Below are 18080 nucleotides of genomic sequence, written 5' to 3'. Positions count from 1 at the left end.
TTATTGAAACGTGCAGTTTCAGTGTCCAGTAATCGGACTTCCTTTTTTAAAATTACTGACTTCTTATCCATGAACCTTTCATGCCTTCTATGAAATGTGTTCATAGCAAATTTACTAATTCCACTTATCGGTCGTCGCAAATTTATCGAACAATCTCATCTTCCCCATGTTTATTACCACCCTAGCCTCAAAGGAAGGAAATAATGGAAAAATATATCTGCAGCGTTATCGAAGCATCTACCGTGCTCTGCGTCAAAATTATGTTGTCTCGACCGACCAAACATATGAACAGGACGAACTGTGATAGTTAGTATGTATGCAATTACAATGCACTGTAACTATGTGATGTCTGTAGTGGTTTAAATTGTGATGACATCCCGCTGTTGTGTATTGTGCAATTGTGATTTCAAATGCACGCGATCGATCGATCCTACGTCAACCCCGTGTGCTTCTGTTGACAACAACCAAACCGAACAAGTGTTCTGGTTCAGAGAAAATGGAATACTGAATCGCCGTCCTGTCCAGGTAACTGAATCACGGTGCGTCATTTGATCCGGCACGGGCGCACACCGCACATGAGATTTCTATTCTCTATTCATCTCCTCCTGATCTACCCGGGAAACACATAGTCGCATACTATTACACTGGGGAGCAAGGCCGAGGGGGCCTAACTCTCGATCCTCTCTGCCGCCGCACGCTCAAACACCGCCCTCAGTGACTTCTTCACCTCGTCGCCAGCGAACACGAACTCCACAGCTCCCTGGGCCAGCCGAAACAGCTCGGCCTTGCTAAGACCTGATAAATTACGCACCGAATTCAATGTTCAGAGTCGGTGTACACAAGTATATGTTGTTGGAATTAAAGAGGAATAATCTCTGATTGATTTTCCAGGCACTGTTTCTAAGATAAATGGGCGTACCGAAGGTAGACGCGACGAGGTAATACTCGTTTGAGAGGCTCGTCGAGAAGAGGCCTGAATCGTCGGTGCACAGCGACAGAGGGTGCTTCGCGTTGTAGAGGTCAGCTGCACAAGTTCAGAAACTCGGAATGTTAAGATGCTTGCTGGGGTTAGTTTTTTTTTTTTTTTTTTTTGGTCAAGGATTTTGGGTGCTGCATTGTCAGATACAGACCAAAGTGATGAAGCTCTAGAGAAGGGGCGCCTCCGGTCATAACATTGGAGGTTAAACATATCTCCACCTGCAGAATTTTGTCTCGGAGGTTAGGGAAGCACAGGTGACATAGAATAGCTACAGACAATGAAAGCCAAGGAGCAGAAATAAGGTTACCGGGATCATTGATGACTTGAGCTTCTTCCACTCTTCGTCGTCGAGGCAGCAGACATGACCTAGCCTTTGAGGGCAGAAGTCCAGCATTGCTTGGATCTCCTTCCTGTTTGGTACCTGTTGTTCACTAATACTGTATCTAATTTCATCGGCCAAATAATGTATGTAAAGATTTGCAAATGGTACTTTGAGAAAATAATGATAATAAGGAAATAGTGTGTTTGGAAATTGTCTGAATGTGTTTTCATACCTCGCCACAGTGAATTGTGGTGGGGATTCCCAGCTCTTTAGCATATTCTAGAGCAGGCAAGTATGTCTCCCTTCACAAAAGTTGAAAGCACCATGGAATATTAGCACATAAATAGTTAACATGTTTTCATTTAGTTCAAGCCAGATATAAAATATTTCTTACCATTCCCCTACAACTGGATTGCCAGAGAGATCAATGCCAATCACACCCTGGTCCTTCATTTCCATGGCTAAATTAACCTGACGAAAGGAAGTAAACTATTAAATATGTTCCAAGATTTGTTCAGAGTAGAGGCTAAAGTGGAAGATCAACATACAGTATCCAATGCAGCAGAAGTTGTCTCACGGCGGTCAATACTCAGAAGGAGCCTAACATATATCTTCTTTCTCTTTGTGTCGCCACCCGAATCACTCATTGGTGTACAACTTAATATTTCATCGTTTAGAACAACATCAATGTCTTCAACAGACTTAAGACCTTTAACTACAGCATTCATGTAGGATCGCTTGGTCATCCCCTTGGCTTCATTATTCTAGGCGGTGAGAGCAAAAGAGACACAAAACTAGTGATGCGCACAGACTTGTAAAATTGTGAACTAATATGAAAAAGAATTCAAAAGTAGCACCTTAGGTGTCGTCCTTATTTCCAAATACAAAACATTCTCAGCAGCAAAATCTCCTACAACCTGTTAGTTTTGTCTAAATAATTAACTGAAGGAATGTTGTGTAGAACAAATGTGAGATAGCGCGAATAATGATTAACATACCTCCTTAGCGATCCTTGTTACTGTATCATGGTCAGTCGTGAGTATATGAAACAAATCAAAGAGCCTAAAACACTCTGGGAGAGATCTGTCATCTGTTGAAAATTTAAAACCAGAGTTAATAAGCAGGCATGGAATTCGAGCCTTACAAATAGTACACATATTGCAACAGGGAAATATAAGTACATAATTTCAAAGATATTCATATTTGGTTCATAAGTATGTTTTGATACGACTTATGGGTAGGTAACATCATTAGAAAATGGCACAGAAATGGTCCACTTACTCTTCATGATCACATCCTTGACATCTTCAAAGACAATGACTCCTTTGTCACCTAGTTCTTTTGCTAGTTCTCTATTCAAGAAATGGCAACAAAAGGATATCAATTTCTAAAAATAGAAATATCAACTCCAATGGATAATCATGTTTCCATCTCGATAGAAATACTAACATGTCAACATAGCATTGTTAGAAGACAAGAAAGTATAAATACCGACAAATGAATGGTACCGACCAAAATCGGAGATGTTTTATATATGATACTAATGTATACAGTGAAGAAAATGTTGCGCGTTTTGGTACGTATATTTGAGAAAAGAGAGGTACGTGTTGAAGATAATAGAGATACCGCGCCCTGAAATCACCATGGTAGTAAAATTGGTAGGTGATTTAAGTAGCTAGGGAGCATCCATGAGACTATGACACTATCACAGAACAGTTTCAGTACGCACATGGCATCTACTTCCTCTCTCCCAAATTATAAGACATTTTTGGTAGGCCAAAATTTCGAAAATCTTCGGTGGTCAGTACAGTATCAGATGATGAATCGTTCAGCAGAACTTCTTTAAAAAAAGGAAAAATCGTTCAGGAAAACGATCTGGGAGAGCGGTAGCGGACGCTGTTGCCTTGCCCCCCAGGATGCAGAAGAACGACGCCAAGGTCAGTACAACTCCAGTTGCACTACTCTAGCCTAGGATAAGCAGGACCTTAGCTACCGGATGGAAGGCACGAAGAACCGGGGGCCGGGGTTGAGGTTTGGGGTGGTCGGGGAGGGGAGGGGAGAGGAGAGGGAGAGCGGTACTGACAGGAGGGTGGAGTTGCGGACGGAGCCATTGAGGTGGGCGTGGAGCTCCACCTTGGGGAGCGCGACGCACCACTCCCTCATCTCCTTCTCCGCCTCCGAGGTCTGAGTCGCCATGGCCGCCGGCGCTCGCCTTGTATGATTGGTTTTGTCTCGCTCCAGTCTTTCTTTGTGGGGCCAAAGTGCAGAGGCAAAATTATAAATGCTGGTCGATTTTCTTTCTCATTTCTGGACCACCCGATTCTGCGCAAGTGGTTTACTGCACTTTTCAAAGTGTGGTATGACAAGGGTGTTTTTACATGTCTCTTTTTTTACTGTTGGTTCAATCTAATTTATAATTTTTGTTGGGCGGTGTACAGTCGAAAGAAGAAAAATGCAAGTATAATTTTCAAGAATTTTCGTCGAAAAAGACCACTTGCCCAACGGAATTGATAAAAAAATATTCTTTAAACAAAATTAACAAAAAAGACCACCTGAACTATGGCGGTAGGTGCGCCAGCCGACACGTGGTACCTGCCGCCACGGTGCGAGGCGGCAGCCCCTGCCGCCAGCCCCTGCCGCCAGCCGGCTAGGCGGCAGGCTGCCCATAACATAACAGTGAGCCGCGAATCGCTACGGAACGGAGGCTGGTGGTTGGCCCTGCCGCCTCGTCCGGTGGCGGACTGTTTCCGCTGCTCACGGGCCACTAAACCAAAATGCATGCATGCATGTGGTAGCAGGGCTAATGATCCAACATTCAATTTTTTTTGCAACATTAAAAAAAAGCAGGGCTAATGATCGTTGCATGTGCTAGTACATCGTGGCAGTTAGCTTGCTACCCCTGAAAATGAAAAGTCAACTAACCGATCAACTTGTGTACCCACAATATGAGCCCGTGTATTTCTTTTTTTTACTGGATGAGCCTTTGTATTTCTAAAACACGTGCGCGTATAACCTGCATTTAAAATCATTGAAGATCCAAAATAAGCTATGTGAACGGAAGGAATACAACAAAAACTCATTGAACACTCATGGAACATCTCTTCTACATTTCCCGGCAGCAAAAAAAAAAACCATTAATTGAGAATTGCCACCACAGCAACACTAGAAGGGACGACTCCACGGCGACTCGTCGACGATAAGTAATGGACAATCCTACACGCACGCCAATGGTCATCTCGGCTAGGGGTAAGAGGAACCGAAGTTATTAGTAGTGGGTAATCCTACATGCACGCCACTGGTCATCAGTTATCCGAGCCGCCACCGGTAAATGTTATCAGTGGCGGGGTGAACCCCAGGGCCCGCTACTGATATTTTTTAGGGTATTTTCTAAAATCTTAATTATCTTCATTGATATCTTTTCTTCTCAACCCAGGCCCTGCTACTGATATTTTTTAGGCGCTGCTACGCGTCCGTCGGCCAATGTTTAGATATTGTCCGTCGCCTCGACGACCGTTGGATGACCGAGCTGATAGTCTTCCGATGTAGCGTCCACGCCCCACATGCCCACTCGTTACATCCTGCAACAAACGCTCTGTTGTAGAAACAAGACCGCATGCCCACTCGTTACTTCCCGCAACAAACGCTTTGTTGCAGAAACAAGACCGCATGTCCACTTGTTACTTCCCGCAACAAACGCTCTGCTACAGAAACAACACACTCTTGCCCCTGGCTCCGACAGAGTTGCATCCCGCGCGGCGCTGCCGCCAACCCACCCCAAAATCAGCCCGCCGCCGGCGTGCAATAGCTAAATGGAAGTTTCTGCAACACTATGGCTACCCATGTGCAAAAATTCAGAAACTCTGCAACATGCTCTGCCGCTCACCCTTCTCTCTGAAACACAACTTCCCCTACTACTTCTCTAAAACAAAACTTCCTCTCTCATATGACACTGCCGAATCATCACTGCAATAGGGAGCGCCACTGCAAAAAACGTCGCGTACACGCCGGCGTAGAGGCCAGAAGTGTGACGCCCCCGATTCAATCGTACACTAATCATACACGCAAACGTGTACGATCAAGATCAGGGACTCACGGGAAAATATCACAACACAACTCTAAAAATAAATAAGTCATACAAGCCAGGGACCTCGAGGGCTCGAATACAAGTGCTCGATCATAGACAAGTCAGCGGAAGCAACAATATCTGATTACAGACATAAGTTAAACAAGTTGCCATAAGATGGCTAGCACAAACTGGGATACAGATCGAAAGAGGCGCATGCCTCCTGCATGGGATCCTCCTAAACTACTCCTGGTCGTCGTCAGCGGCCTGCACGTAGTAGTAGGCACCTCCGGTGTAGTAGGAGCCGTCGTCGACGGTGGCGTCTGGCTCCTGGGCTCCAGCATCTGGTTGCGACAACCAGGAAGAAAGGAAAAGGGGAAAAGGGGGAGCAAAGCAACCGTGAGTACTCATCCAAAGTACTCGCAAGCAAGGATCTACACTACATATGCAGGGTATCTGTGTAAAGAGGCAATATCAGTGGATTGAACTGCAAAATGCCAGAATAAGAGGGGGATAGCTAGTCCTGTCGAAGACTACGCTTCTGGCAGCCTCCATCTTGCAGCATGTAGAAGAGAGTAGATGGTAAGTTCACCAAGTATCATCGCATAGCATACACCTACCCGGCGATCCTTCCCTCGTCGCCCTGAGTGAGAGCGGTCATCGGGTTATATCTGGCACTTGGAAGGGTGTGTTTTTATTAAGTATCCGGTTCTAGTTGTCATAAGGTCAAGGTACAACTCCGGGTCGTCCTGTTACCGAGGATCACGACTATTCGAATAGATAAACTTCCCTGCAGGGGTGCACCACATTACCCAACACGCTCGATCCCCTTTGGCCGGACACACTTTCCTGGGTCATGCCCGGCCTCGGAAGATCAACACGTCGCAGCCCCACCTAGGCACAACAGAGAGGTCAGCACGCCGGTCTAAATCCTATGTGCGCATGGGTCTGGGCCCATCGCCCATTGCACACCTGCACGTTGCGAACGCGGCCGGTGAGCAGACCTAGCAACCTCCATTACAAAGGAAGTTGCGTTACGCGGTCCAACCTGGCGCGGCGCCACTCAGTCGCTGACGTCAAGAAGGCTTCGGCTGATACCACGACGTCGAGTGCCTATAACTGTTCCCGCGTAGTTGGTTAGTGCGTATAGGCCAGTGGCCAGACTCAGATCAAATATCAAGATCCCGTTAAGCGTGTTAATTGAAGTATCCGGAACGCCGACCAGGGCCAGACCCACCTCTCACCTAGGTGGTCTCAATCTGCCCTGTCGCTTCGCCACAAAGTAACAGTCGGGGGCCGTCGGGAACCTAGGCCCACCTCTACCGGGATGGAGCCACCTGTCCTTTCAGCCCCCACATCGGAATCAATTGCGGGTACTCTACGAGCCGACCCGACTTTAGTCACCACAGGTATCATATAATGTATATGTAAGTATAAACCCGTGATCAGCTCCCGAGTGATCACGGTCGCGCAAACAGTGGAAGCTCGTGGGGGAGTGGGCCGAAGCCCCGGGGGGCTGCGCCAGTGGGGGTTTTCCTTTTATTAATTCTTTTTGTTTTTGTTTTATTTTCCCTTTTCTTATTTTTTCTCTTACTTTTATATTTTATTTCCTATTAATTATAGTTTTATAAAATATTAGAGTAGTTCCTAAAATAGTATTACTACTTTTTCTAATGCCATAATAACTTGGGCACCCAAACAAAATAGTTTAACATTTTATATATTATAAAGGCATTTCATTATTGATTTTAGCTGCTGCTCTATTTATTTTGGAGCATTTAAACATTTTGAAAAATTGTGGTTTCTCCACCATTATTTCCCAGATTTATTTGACACATTTAGAACATTTTAGTTGTAATGTTTGAAAACTTTTATTGTTTGTTTGATTTTTAATTTGAACCCGAACCGGTTTCGAACTAACGCGAGATTAGCAACAGTAATCAAGGTGACGTGGCATCATTAGTTGAGGGTTACTGTAGCTTAGTTATACGGGCGTCACAGGAAGGCGCAGAGGAGAAATAGTAGGGAGCATCACCATCGCCGCATCGGCCAGAAAATGGGGGAAGGGATCTCTGATTTGTACCTGCTTGAGTCGTCGCCGGCCACCGCCGATCCTGAGCCCGTCGTCGACGCCACCGCGTTGGATAAGCCCCAATCGCCCAACGCCTTGCGCCGCCGCGTCCTGCCCTCCCAAATCCAGCAGCTCACACTCCCAGCCACACGAGCCCACGCTGCTGCGGGATGAAACCCCCTTCTATTATCCAGTTGTAGGAATGGTTGTCCTGAAACAAGAGGTGAGTTGCAGGAAACGGACGTGCCTCCAGCGGACGCGGGAGTGCTCTCGGCCGTCTGATAAAACATAGATCGGACGGCCACAAAGCCAGCGGACGGGCGCGCGCGATCGGTCGGCAGAAGGTAAGCTTTTCCCATATTTTTTAGGGTATTTTCATCTCATCACTCTCTTAATTATTTGATCCACCGACAATTGGATATCTACCCTTCTCAACTTAGGGCATCTCTTTCCCCTAAAAAAAAAAACTTAGGGCATCTTGAACACGGATCTCAAACCTCCCGCAACCGTCTGGATCGATCTGTTTCGACGCTTTTATTTATTTATTTGTCTCACATAGCATATTTTGGATCTTTGATGGTTTTAACTGCAGGTTATACACGCACGTATTTTATAAAAATTCAAAGGCTTGTATTGTGCATACACTAGTGCGATGCATGCATGACAAAGCTAGGTTCCGCTGTCCAGAGGCTACGAAGTACTACCACATGCATGCATCAGGTCTTGCTGCAGCTAGCAACAGTCCTGCCGCCACCGGACGAGGCGGCAGTGCCCACCACCGGGCCTCCGTTCCGTACCGATTAGCCCCTCGCTGTTATGGGCAGCCTGCCGCCTGGCTGGCTGGCGGCAGGGGCTGCCGCCTTGCACCGTGGTGGCAGGTGCCACGTGTCGGCTGGCGCGCCTGCCGCCACGGTTCAGGAGTCTTTTCTATCAATTTTATTTAGAATAGGTCTTTTCTGGCAATTCTGTTGGGTAGGTGGTCTTTTTGACAAACATCAATTTTCAATGCAATTTTACGGATCGTTCTATGTCCAGCTGTCTTTTCTTTTTACAGGTTGTTGTTTTCCTTGATATTTATCAGATTTAAGGTGTCTTTCGACTATTTCTCTTTACAAAAAAATTAGTGTATTGGCATGTCTCTATATTTAGCGGAATAGAAGGGTGATCCGCATATTTGTGCAGCTAGACTTTAAATGACTTTTACGTATTTCGTTACATATATTTAAATTTAGGCAAAGGAAATTACCACGATTTAGCAAAAAAAAAAGAATAAATTTTGAAAATAAATTTATTTTACTAGATATTAGGCTTTTTAGGGCTACTAAACATTTGATTTGCTCTCATTATTTTTTGTTCTACATCCCATGTAAATTAATTTGCTTTTGCACTGTCCTCCTAGAGTTAATCTTCAATGTATATTTGGAAAGAACAAATGTTTAGAACTGTAGTGATTCTTCTTTCTTTTGTGATCTTTAATACTCCCTCCTTCCGTCCGGGTTTAATAGACCTTCTTTTATGTTGAGTCAAAGTTTGACCATGCGTTTAAATAATAAAATGCAAACTATATGTCACAAAAACTATGCCATAGAAAACCTCTATCAAATACAAATCAAACAATATACTTTTTATATCATATACTTTATATATTTTTAGTCACATAGTCAAAGTTGGACCCAAACTATAATGAGGCCTAATAAACTTGGACGAACCTAGTACTATAATGATTCATCTGCTTTTATTTACTCTGTATATATTAGATTAATTGAAGTAAAACTTTATACATTTTGAATAAATTTATGAAAAGAAATAGAGTAAACTCTATTTTTTTACCCCTAAAATTGCCTTTGTGGCAGACATTAACTTTTTTCAAAAAAATTCTCAATTTATACCCCAAACGATCCACTTTTGTGCCATATTTTCCCTCAATTTTATGCTGACTAGGCATGCCATGTAGATGTTTTTTGCTTTTTTGTTTTTTCCTTGATTTATTTGCACTTAAATGAACCGAGTGACCGCTTCGACCGCCCTCGCCAGACCCTATCTCTCTCTCCTCACTTTTCCCCTCGCATCAGGCTCACCCAGCCACCACCTCCGACGTTGGTGGTTGGATAACGACGGCGCCGCCACACCACTCCCAGGGCGGCGTTGGGAGAGCCCAGGCACCCGGACTGCACTACCAGGAATGGCCTCCAGCCGCTGCCGAGGAGGATCGTCGTCATGTTCTACGCCGTGTGCAACCTCATATATATCTGAGCATGTCGATGGCGTCCCGTTGAACATCCTCGCCCACCCCATCACACGCGTCGCCCCGCGCGGGAGTGAAGTCTGTTTTGAACCTTGAGGTCGTAGAGCACGACATAAACAAATCTCGACGTTCAAATCCTTGAAATCGGTACCCTGACCTCGTCGATCCTGGTCTAAATGAACCTTCATGCAGTTTAAGGACATGATTTGATGACGTGGGATCCAAGTACTTCACGAATCGTGAGGCAATCGAGCGGCGGGGCAGGGCTTGGCAGGTGCGTGTCCCTGCAAATTTCTGCCAAAACGTCTTAGTATTTGGAAACAAAGATAGTACTCCATCTGTAAAGAAATATAAGAGCGTTTAGTTTAATTATAATACTAGATAGATGGATGGGTAGATACGTGATCAAAGACGTATACTTGCATTAGTTTAAGGACATTCATGCAGTTTAAGGACATGATTTGATGACGTGGGATCCAAGTACTTCACGAATCGTGAGGCAATCGAGCGGCGGGGCATCCAAGTACTTCACGAATCGTGAGGCAATCGAGCGGCGGGGCAGGGCTTGGCAGGTGCGTGTCCCTGCAAATTTCTGCCAAAACGTCTTAGTATTTGGAAACAAAGATAGTACTCCATCTGTAAAGAAATATAAGAGCGTTTAGTTTTGTAATAACCCATATTTTTGAGTTATTGATTTAAATTAAGATGAGTAAATAAATTTCTATTATCTGTTAAGTTATGCTAGATTCTTGTTTCAAAGAATTAAAATAGAGCTGTAATTTTTGCATGCATTAAATATTAGAAAATTACATACTATGTAAGAGTATGTGTATGTACACATAGACTTGCATGCATGCACTCACGTTGAGGTATGCATGGGAGGTACTACTAGCTAGTTGGCAGTATAAGCTTTATAAGAGAGTTAACGTGGCAATTGAATAGATGTCCTTCAAGAATAGGCTGGACCAGTGGGTGGGCGACTAGAGAATGTAATGTATTTTGGCTATTTGTAAATGTAAAGGAATTCGTGTAGTTAATATATGAGCTTTTGTGATCCACTGCTGGTTTATGTCTGCTAAATTACGCCTTGCGTGACTATAGGCCTTCATGTCTATAGGCGCGCGGCGGCTGTCTCGCCTAGGCCCGGTCTCGTGGCGTGACAGTTAAAGTGGTATCAGAGCTCTAGGTTTTAGGTTGCGCTGGGACAAACGGGTAGATTGTTGCATAAATTTATGTCTTATTACCAATAAAAATGTTGTTTTAGCAATCGGTAGTGTCTCTATGATTTTGTAGACCCCTCCATCATCTTCAGATCTTTAGGAACCGTATAAACTAAAATGATTCATGCAAATAAATTTTGTTATGATAGTTTTGCGTTACACAAGTATGAAGATTTTTTTTTCATATCTTGTCTGCATTGGTTATTGTTTATGTTGTTACTCACTATTATTGTCGGGATATCCAGACAGAGAAAAATATAGCATGCATGCTATATTGAATTTCTAGGACCGGTGGACAATAAATAGATATTTTTGTTAGATTAACTCATGACTAGTTATTTGTGTAGATTTTATTGGTTAACACAGCCGGTGGCATTTATCTAAAAATGGTATGTATGTTGTACCGCCCTCTAGCTTTTCTGTTAAAGGCCTTACAAACTAAAATACTTCGTGTTGCTAACTTTTGTTATAATAGGTATATGCACATACTAGTACAAAAGATTGCAAATATTGTTTGCATTATTTCTAATTAATTATTGACCATGCATCAAATAAACTGTCCCAAATATGATTGGAGGGATTTGACTCCCAAAAAAACCAGAAGATGTTAGTGTTGAATTTCGAGGACGAAATTCTTATAAGGTGGGAAGGATGTAATAACCCATATTTTTGAGTTATTGATTTAAATTAAGATGAGTAAATAAATTTCTATTATCTGTTAAGTTATGCTAGATTCTTGTTTCAAAGAATTAAAATAGAGCTGTAATTTTTGCATGCATTAAATATTAGAAAATTACATACTATGTAAGAGTATGTGTATGTACACATAGACTTGCATGCATGCACTCACGTTGAGGTATGCATGGGAGGTACTACTAGCTAGTTGGCAGTATAAGCTTTATAAGAGAGTTAACGTGGCAATTGAATAGATGTCATTCAAGAATAGGCTGGACCAGTGGGTGGGAAGCGACTAGAGAATGTAATGTATTTTGGCTATTTGTAAATGTAAAGGAATTCGTGTAGTTAATATATGAGCTTTTGTGATCCACTGCTGGTTTATGTCTGCTAAATTACGCCTTGCGTGACTATAGGCCTTCATGTCTATAGGCGCGCGGCGGCTGTCTCGCCTAGGCCCGGTCTCGGGGCGTGACAAGTTTAATTATAATACTAGATAGATGGATGGGTAGATACGTGATCAAAGACGTATACTTGCATTAGAAATAGAAAACCAGAACAATCTTTACATGGCTCGGAGAATCCAACATGCCAGAACGAGCACTGCATACAATAGTACTGGGTAAGAAAATATTATTCTGAAACTCAGCTTTCGGAAAGATGCTTAGATTCGTATACGAATTGCCACGAAAATACCCTGTGCACCAATGCATGTTGAGCATAGGTTAGATCGCCCTACCTAGCTACACATACAGCCTGTGCCCTGATTGATAGAGTAGTGCTAACCATTTTCTGTGAAGAACTACCCAATGTAATCTCAGTCTCAAACTCATCGTTGAAAAATGTTTCTCCGCTCGCCCGCATCGCCGCGCCTGCCTATAATATGGAACCATGCATCGCCAAACCAATTCGCTGAGGCAGTTGCAAATCAAGTACTATCACCTCAAGTTTCTTTTCCCAAAAATGTCTGTGGCACGGACGCTGACGACCTTGTCCATCCGGCGGGGCGAGCGCGAGCTCGTGGCGCCGGCGAGGCCCACGCCCTACGAGTTCAAGGTGCTCTCCGACATCGACGACCAGGAGGTCCTCCGCTTCTATCGCTCCGGCGCCTTCTTCTACCGCGGCGACGCCTCCAAGTCCGGCATTGACCCGGCGAAGGCCATCAAGTCGGCGATCTCGGAGGCGCTCGTGCACTACTACCCTCTCGCCGGCCGGTTCCGGGAGCTCCAGCCGACGAGGAAGCTCGTGGTCGAGTGCACGGGGGAGGGGGTCGTGTTCGTCGAGGCGGACGCCGACGTCCGGATGGAAGACTTTGGAAACTCGCTGGCACCGCCGGTGCCATGTTACGATGAGCTGTTGCCCGAGCAGGAGAGCGCGACCGCCGTTGTCGTCGACCGTCCTTTGCTCTTTGTTCAGGTGACGCGGCTGAGGTGCGGAGGCTTCGTCTTCGGGTTCCAGATATGCCACTGCATCGCCGACGGCCCGGGGATCGTGCAGTTCCTGACGGCGCTGACGGAGTTCACCCGCGGCGTGCCGGGCGCGCCGACCGTGCGGCCGGTGTGGCAGCGTGAGCTCCTCACGGCGAGCTGGCCGCCGGCTACCGCGCACGACCACGTGGAGTACGCGCCTCTCCCCGACCCCGGAAAGGACGTGGTCTCCTCCTCGGACATCTTCTCGCAGCACACGTTCTTCTTCGGCCCCCGCGAGATCGAGGCGCTCCGGTCCCAGGCCCCGCCGGCGCTGCGCACCGCCGCGTCGCGGTTCGACCTGATCGGCGCCTTCATGTGGCGGTGTCGTGCCGCCGCGCTGCGGTACGGCCCGGACGAGCTGGTCCGGCTGCACATGTTCGTGAACGGCCGGGTGAGGAACAGGAGCCGGCACCGCCTGCCGAGGGGCTACTACGGCAACTCGTTCGCGTTCGCCTCCGCGTGCGCGCCCGCCGGGCAGCTGTGCCGGAGGCCCCTCGGCGAGGCGCTGCGGCTGCTGCTGGAGGCCAAGGCGCGGGCGGAGCAGGAAGGGTACGTGCAGTCGGCGGCCGGCTTCAACGCGGCGCACAGGAGGCCGGCGTTCCCCAAGGCCCGGACGTACCTCATCTCGGACATGACCCAGGGGGGGATGATGGCGGTGGATTTCGGGTGGGGCACGCCGGTGTACGGAGGGCCGGCGACGATCATTCTGGCCACGTTCCATCTGGAGGGGAGGAACGAGGCCGGTGAGGTGGGCGTCAACGTACCGACGAGGTTGCCTGTGCTGGCGCTGGAGCGGCTGAAGGTGGAGGTGAGCAAGGGGCTAACGGTCAGCGGTCGGACTGTCACTGAACCTGCGGACAAGAGCAAGTCAGCCTTGGTTCCTGGTCACGCTCTCGCAAAGCTGTAGAAGAGGTGTGGTACTAGGCTCCTGCGTACACAACATCAAAAAAAGCACCAAGTTCGGCCACTGTTGTGCTTGTGCTTAGTAATGCATCTCTCGTGGATTGTTTCCATTGTAAGATGGTTTTTCCTCGGCATCTTGTTCGGTAGTGTGTTTTTATCTACTCTATATAATAATTTGCACATATGCACGTGCATTGCAAGGGGAGAAAAAATAGTGTGCATTTAAATTTAGTTAGAATTATATATGCAAGCATAACCATGCGAGCATGCCGATAAGAAACATTTAGGTTTCGGGTTTCGTCACATGTGAAATAATCAATCCGCTATTTTTTCGTTCATTGATCAAGGGAATTTAAGGTATGAAGTTTGAAAAGGCCAGCGAATTATTCAATCTGTTTTTTCATTCATTTGAGGGGATATCAAGATATGAAGTTCCACAATATGAAAGTGAGGCGGGTCTTCTTTTTTTCATGTACAATCCATCGATAACTACCGGAGTTAATTCTACTCTGCTATTTTTTCATTCATTAATCGAGGGGATTTAAGGTGTGAAGTTTCATAATATGGGAGTGAGCCAGGTCTTCTCCTACTCTTCTCTTTTCCTCAGGTAGCAATCCTCAAGAAATTCAGAGTCCTTTTCTAGCTAACTCATGTATCAATCCATCCATCCTTCGTTCAGCATAATCCATCCATCCTTCGTCCAGCATAATCCATCTATACATGTAGTTTCGCACATGTACAAAAATTGATACGACCCTTATTTCCTGGGTAGTTGGGCCGGCTAAATTGTGTGGGTTGTGAAAGGCTCAGGCACCGAAATGACATGTCTTTGTAAGGTGCGAGTAAAAATCCAGAAGAAATGACAAGTTGAAGGATCGAGCTCAGGACCTCAATGACCCGACAAAAGTGCTGCCATCCACTCGAACAAACAGGTCCTGCTAACCAATGGGCAGTGCAAATATTTAAGAACATACAGCAGCGTAAAGTTAGAAATATTTTTTGAATTTTTAAACTTTTCTAATTAGTATTATTATTATGAATTGCCGAATATTCATGAAAATATGAATGATTTTTTAAGTCCTGAACTGTTTAAAAAATTGTGAACCATTTTTGAAAATTCCATACATTTTTGAAAAAACACGAACAAAATTTTAAACGGGAACATTTTTAATATCCGCAAATAATTTGTAAAAATATGAAACTTTTGAATTTGTGAATAATATTGAAAACTAGAACATGTTTTAAAAATTAAGAACAATTTTAGAAAATGTGTATTTTCTAAAACAAACATTATTTTGAATTTCTGAAATTTCACTAAAACAAGAATAGTTTTTGAATTTCGAACATTTTAAAATGCAAGTTTTATTTGAAAAAATCAAGCAATTTTGGGAAACACAATTATTTTTGAAACAATGGGATATTTTTCAATTTAGAACAAATTTTGGAACGAGAAAAACATAAATTTTTGGACATTTGTCAAACGTGAACAAAATTTTGGAATTCCGAACCTTTTCAAAAAAATTTGAAGAAAATTTGAAATTCTGAACGTGTTTTAAAAATCTTGAATTTATGGAAAAAATAAAAATAAACTTGGAAATGAAAGAAAGAAAAAGTAAAAAAGCCAGAAAGGAAAAGAAAAAGTAAAATATGAAAAGAACACAGGAAAAAAGGAAAATGGGCCGGCCAAGTCTTGGGCGCTTTGTACGAGTCTTCCTAGCTGTGTGGGCAGGAAAATATATCGGTTGGCTTCGCTGGGCCACAAGGCGCGCCGCACGTATAAAATTCTGGACAAATCTTTTTTTTCCTTTTTTACCAGACGAACGTACAATAATTTAGTACCACGTCGGACAAAATAATCTTTTCGGCAGTGAAGTATGGAAAAAGTTCAGGGAAATGCACATTGCTTTATTACTTGGTATAGATATAATGCAAAACAAAAGTCTATTTTGAGAGTACTTCTGCAACGCCGTCTGTTAGTCATGTAATATAAGTTTGAAGACACTATCGTTTAGGCCCCTCCCTCATAAGTATGATGAGTATCCGTGATGTTTCATATCCAATTGCTTAGGGACAATCATTTTCTTTATTGTTCTTTCAAAACCGTTTACTTTATTGTTATTTTATTAAAACAAACACCTAACTCTTTATTACCTTGTAAAGCTATTTTTTCAGTCCCACAAGGTAATTTTATTTATTGTTCTAGGTAAAACAAATGTTAAGTGTGCTAAAGTTGTATTGATGGTCGATAAACCTTAAGAGATTATTAGTTCTACCTTTAGCTTGTCGTTCAGTTCAACACTTTTATTTATTGAAAAGGTTACAACTGATCCCTTACACTTGTGGGTTTTCAGGCGGCTCCGAGCCATCTAATTTGCCTGGACGACTAAGACCCGGGCGACCCAGTTGGGAGGCCCATGATGGGTGGACCACCCAGTGCGCCCGGGGCCAACGTCATGATAACTGAAGTACGTGCACTGAGGAAACCGAAAGATACCCTGACAACAACACAGAGTGGAAGTCGGCGACACTGAGTAAGCTTAGAGCCGGTAACGTCGAGTAAGCTCGAAGCCGGCAACATCGGGTAAGCTTGAAGAAGCACCCGCAGAATGAAGCGAGAGGAAGGACAGCGTGCTCCGCGTCCAATAAATAGCATAAAACAATAAATTTATAGGAAAACTCAACCGACCTTGTAGAAAACCGAGACACCCTGACTCACCTCACCGTGACTCAAAGAGGTCGAGCACCTCACGGGCAGCAGTCACGCCCGACCTGGCTCCCGCGAACGAGGAAGCCCATCGAGAAGCGAATGCACTTCACCCGCGCATACCGACACACGAGAGGAAGTGGGCAAGACGGCGCACACGAGCGCGATGAAAATCCCCGCAGACACATGGGAGTAAATTACACAAAAGTACCACAATTGGGGCATTGAAAACAGATTGGTATTAAGTTTGGTAATTTTTACATGTCAGTATCAAGTCTGGGGCTAGACGTTACAAAAAGGTCTAAATCGCGTATAAACGCGTATTGACAGTGTATCTGACCGGCAGGGCCCGCCTGTCAGCTGCTGACATGGCATTTTTTTTGCAGAAACCCCCCTCACAGTGGCGCCCGCTCTGGATCGAGGGGAGGATCCCTCGAGCCCGAGCTCCCACTCGCATCACCGCGGCCCCCGCTTGCGCCGGATCTGCCCCTGCTCGCACCGCCACGGCATCTGCTCGCGCCTTCCCTCTCCGCCGCGGCCTCTCCTCGCGTCGTGGCCTCTCCCCCCTCCGCTGCAGCAGCTCGAACCCTAGCAGCCGACCGCGCCTTCCCTCGCCGTCGGCCAGATCCCCCGCCCGGCGCCGTCCCCCTTCCCCCCTCCTCCAGCGACCTCCCCCTTACCATCAACCCACTCAGCCGCCGCCATGGATCCCTTTCTGTCTCCTCCCTCTTTCACTCGTGGGGATGACGGGAACCAAGGCGGCGCGTCGAGAGAGAGAGAGAGAGAGAGAGCTTCGGATGAGAGAGAGAGAGAAGAAAAAATGGAAGGAGGAAGAGAAGGAGAGAGGCAGGGTGCGGGGACGGCCTGGTCCTGGTCGTGGTGCTCCGGTGGCCGGCCGGCGGCGCGGCGAGGAGGAGGCCAGGGCGGGGCGGGGGTTACGGGAGGCGAAGGAGCACGAGCTCGAGGGGCTCCTCCCCTCGATCCAGATCGGGCGCCGCCGCGCGTGAGGACGAAGGAGGTGCGGGGGGTTTCTGCAAAAAAAATGCCACGCCAGCAGCTGACAGGCGGCCCCTGCCGGTCAGATACACGGTCAATACACGTTTATACGCGATTTAGACCTTTTTGTAACGTCTAGCCCCAGACTTGGTACTGACACGTAAAAATTACCAAACTTGGTACCAATCTGCTTCCAATACCCCAATTGTGGTACTTCTATGCAATTTACTCGACACATGGCCCCGATCGTGCTCCCGGGGCACGCGTCATGGACCCCAAAGGGAGCATGGTCAGGTATGGGCCGTCGCGTCGATCGGACAGTGCAGACCGCGCCAGGGAGCCAGCCGCGGGAGGCCATCGTGCACCGGACGACACAAATGGCACTCTCACTGACGCAGGATCCCAGATGGGCGGCCGCTTGGCGCCAGAGACT

General features: G+C 45.9%; 2 protein-coding genes across 2 annotated transcripts; one reads left to right on the top strand and one right to left on the bottom strand.

Moving 5' to 3' along the window:
- Window positions 1-352: 352 nt before the first annotated feature.
- LOC123048820 (N6-mAMP deaminase) lies at window positions 353-3556 on the bottom strand. Its single transcript, XM_044471848.1, has 11 exons — window positions 3385-3556; window positions 2583-2653; window positions 2300-2391; window positions 2159-2218; window positions 1850-2065; window positions 1696-1772; window positions 1534-1603; window positions 1287-1400; window positions 1131-1197; window positions 920-1024; window positions 353-795 (listed from the first exon to the last, which is right to left on the bottom strand). Exons 1-11 carry the CDS (start codon window positions 3495-3497, stop codon window positions 668-670), a joined length of 1113 nt encoding a protein of 370 aa, XP_044327783.1. The 5' UTR covers window positions 3498-3556; the 3' UTR covers window positions 353-667.
- An 8910-nt stretch (window positions 3557-12466) lies between these two features.
- On the top strand, window positions 12467-13951 carry LOC123048819 (benzyl alcohol O-benzoyltransferase-like). The gene is made up of 2 exons (XM_044471847.1): window positions 12467-13123; window positions 13523-13951. Exons 1-2 carry the CDS (start codon window positions 12467-12469, stop codon window positions 13949-13951), a joined length of 1086 nt encoding a protein of 361 aa, XP_044327782.1.
- The last annotated feature ends 4129 nt before the right edge of the window (window positions 13952-18080 follow it).

This window comes from Triticum aestivum, chromosome 2D (assembly GCF_018294505.1).
Source record: "Triticum aestivum cultivar Chinese Spring chromosome 2D, IWGSC CS RefSeq v2.1, whole genome shotgun sequence".
In the NCBI taxonomy this organism is placed as follows: Eukaryota; Viridiplantae; Streptophyta; class Magnoliopsida; order Poales; family Poaceae; genus Triticum; species Triticum aestivum.
The sequence above is the reverse complement of the archived record's forward strand: the minus strand, read 5'-3'. Positions and strand labels throughout refer to the sequence as shown.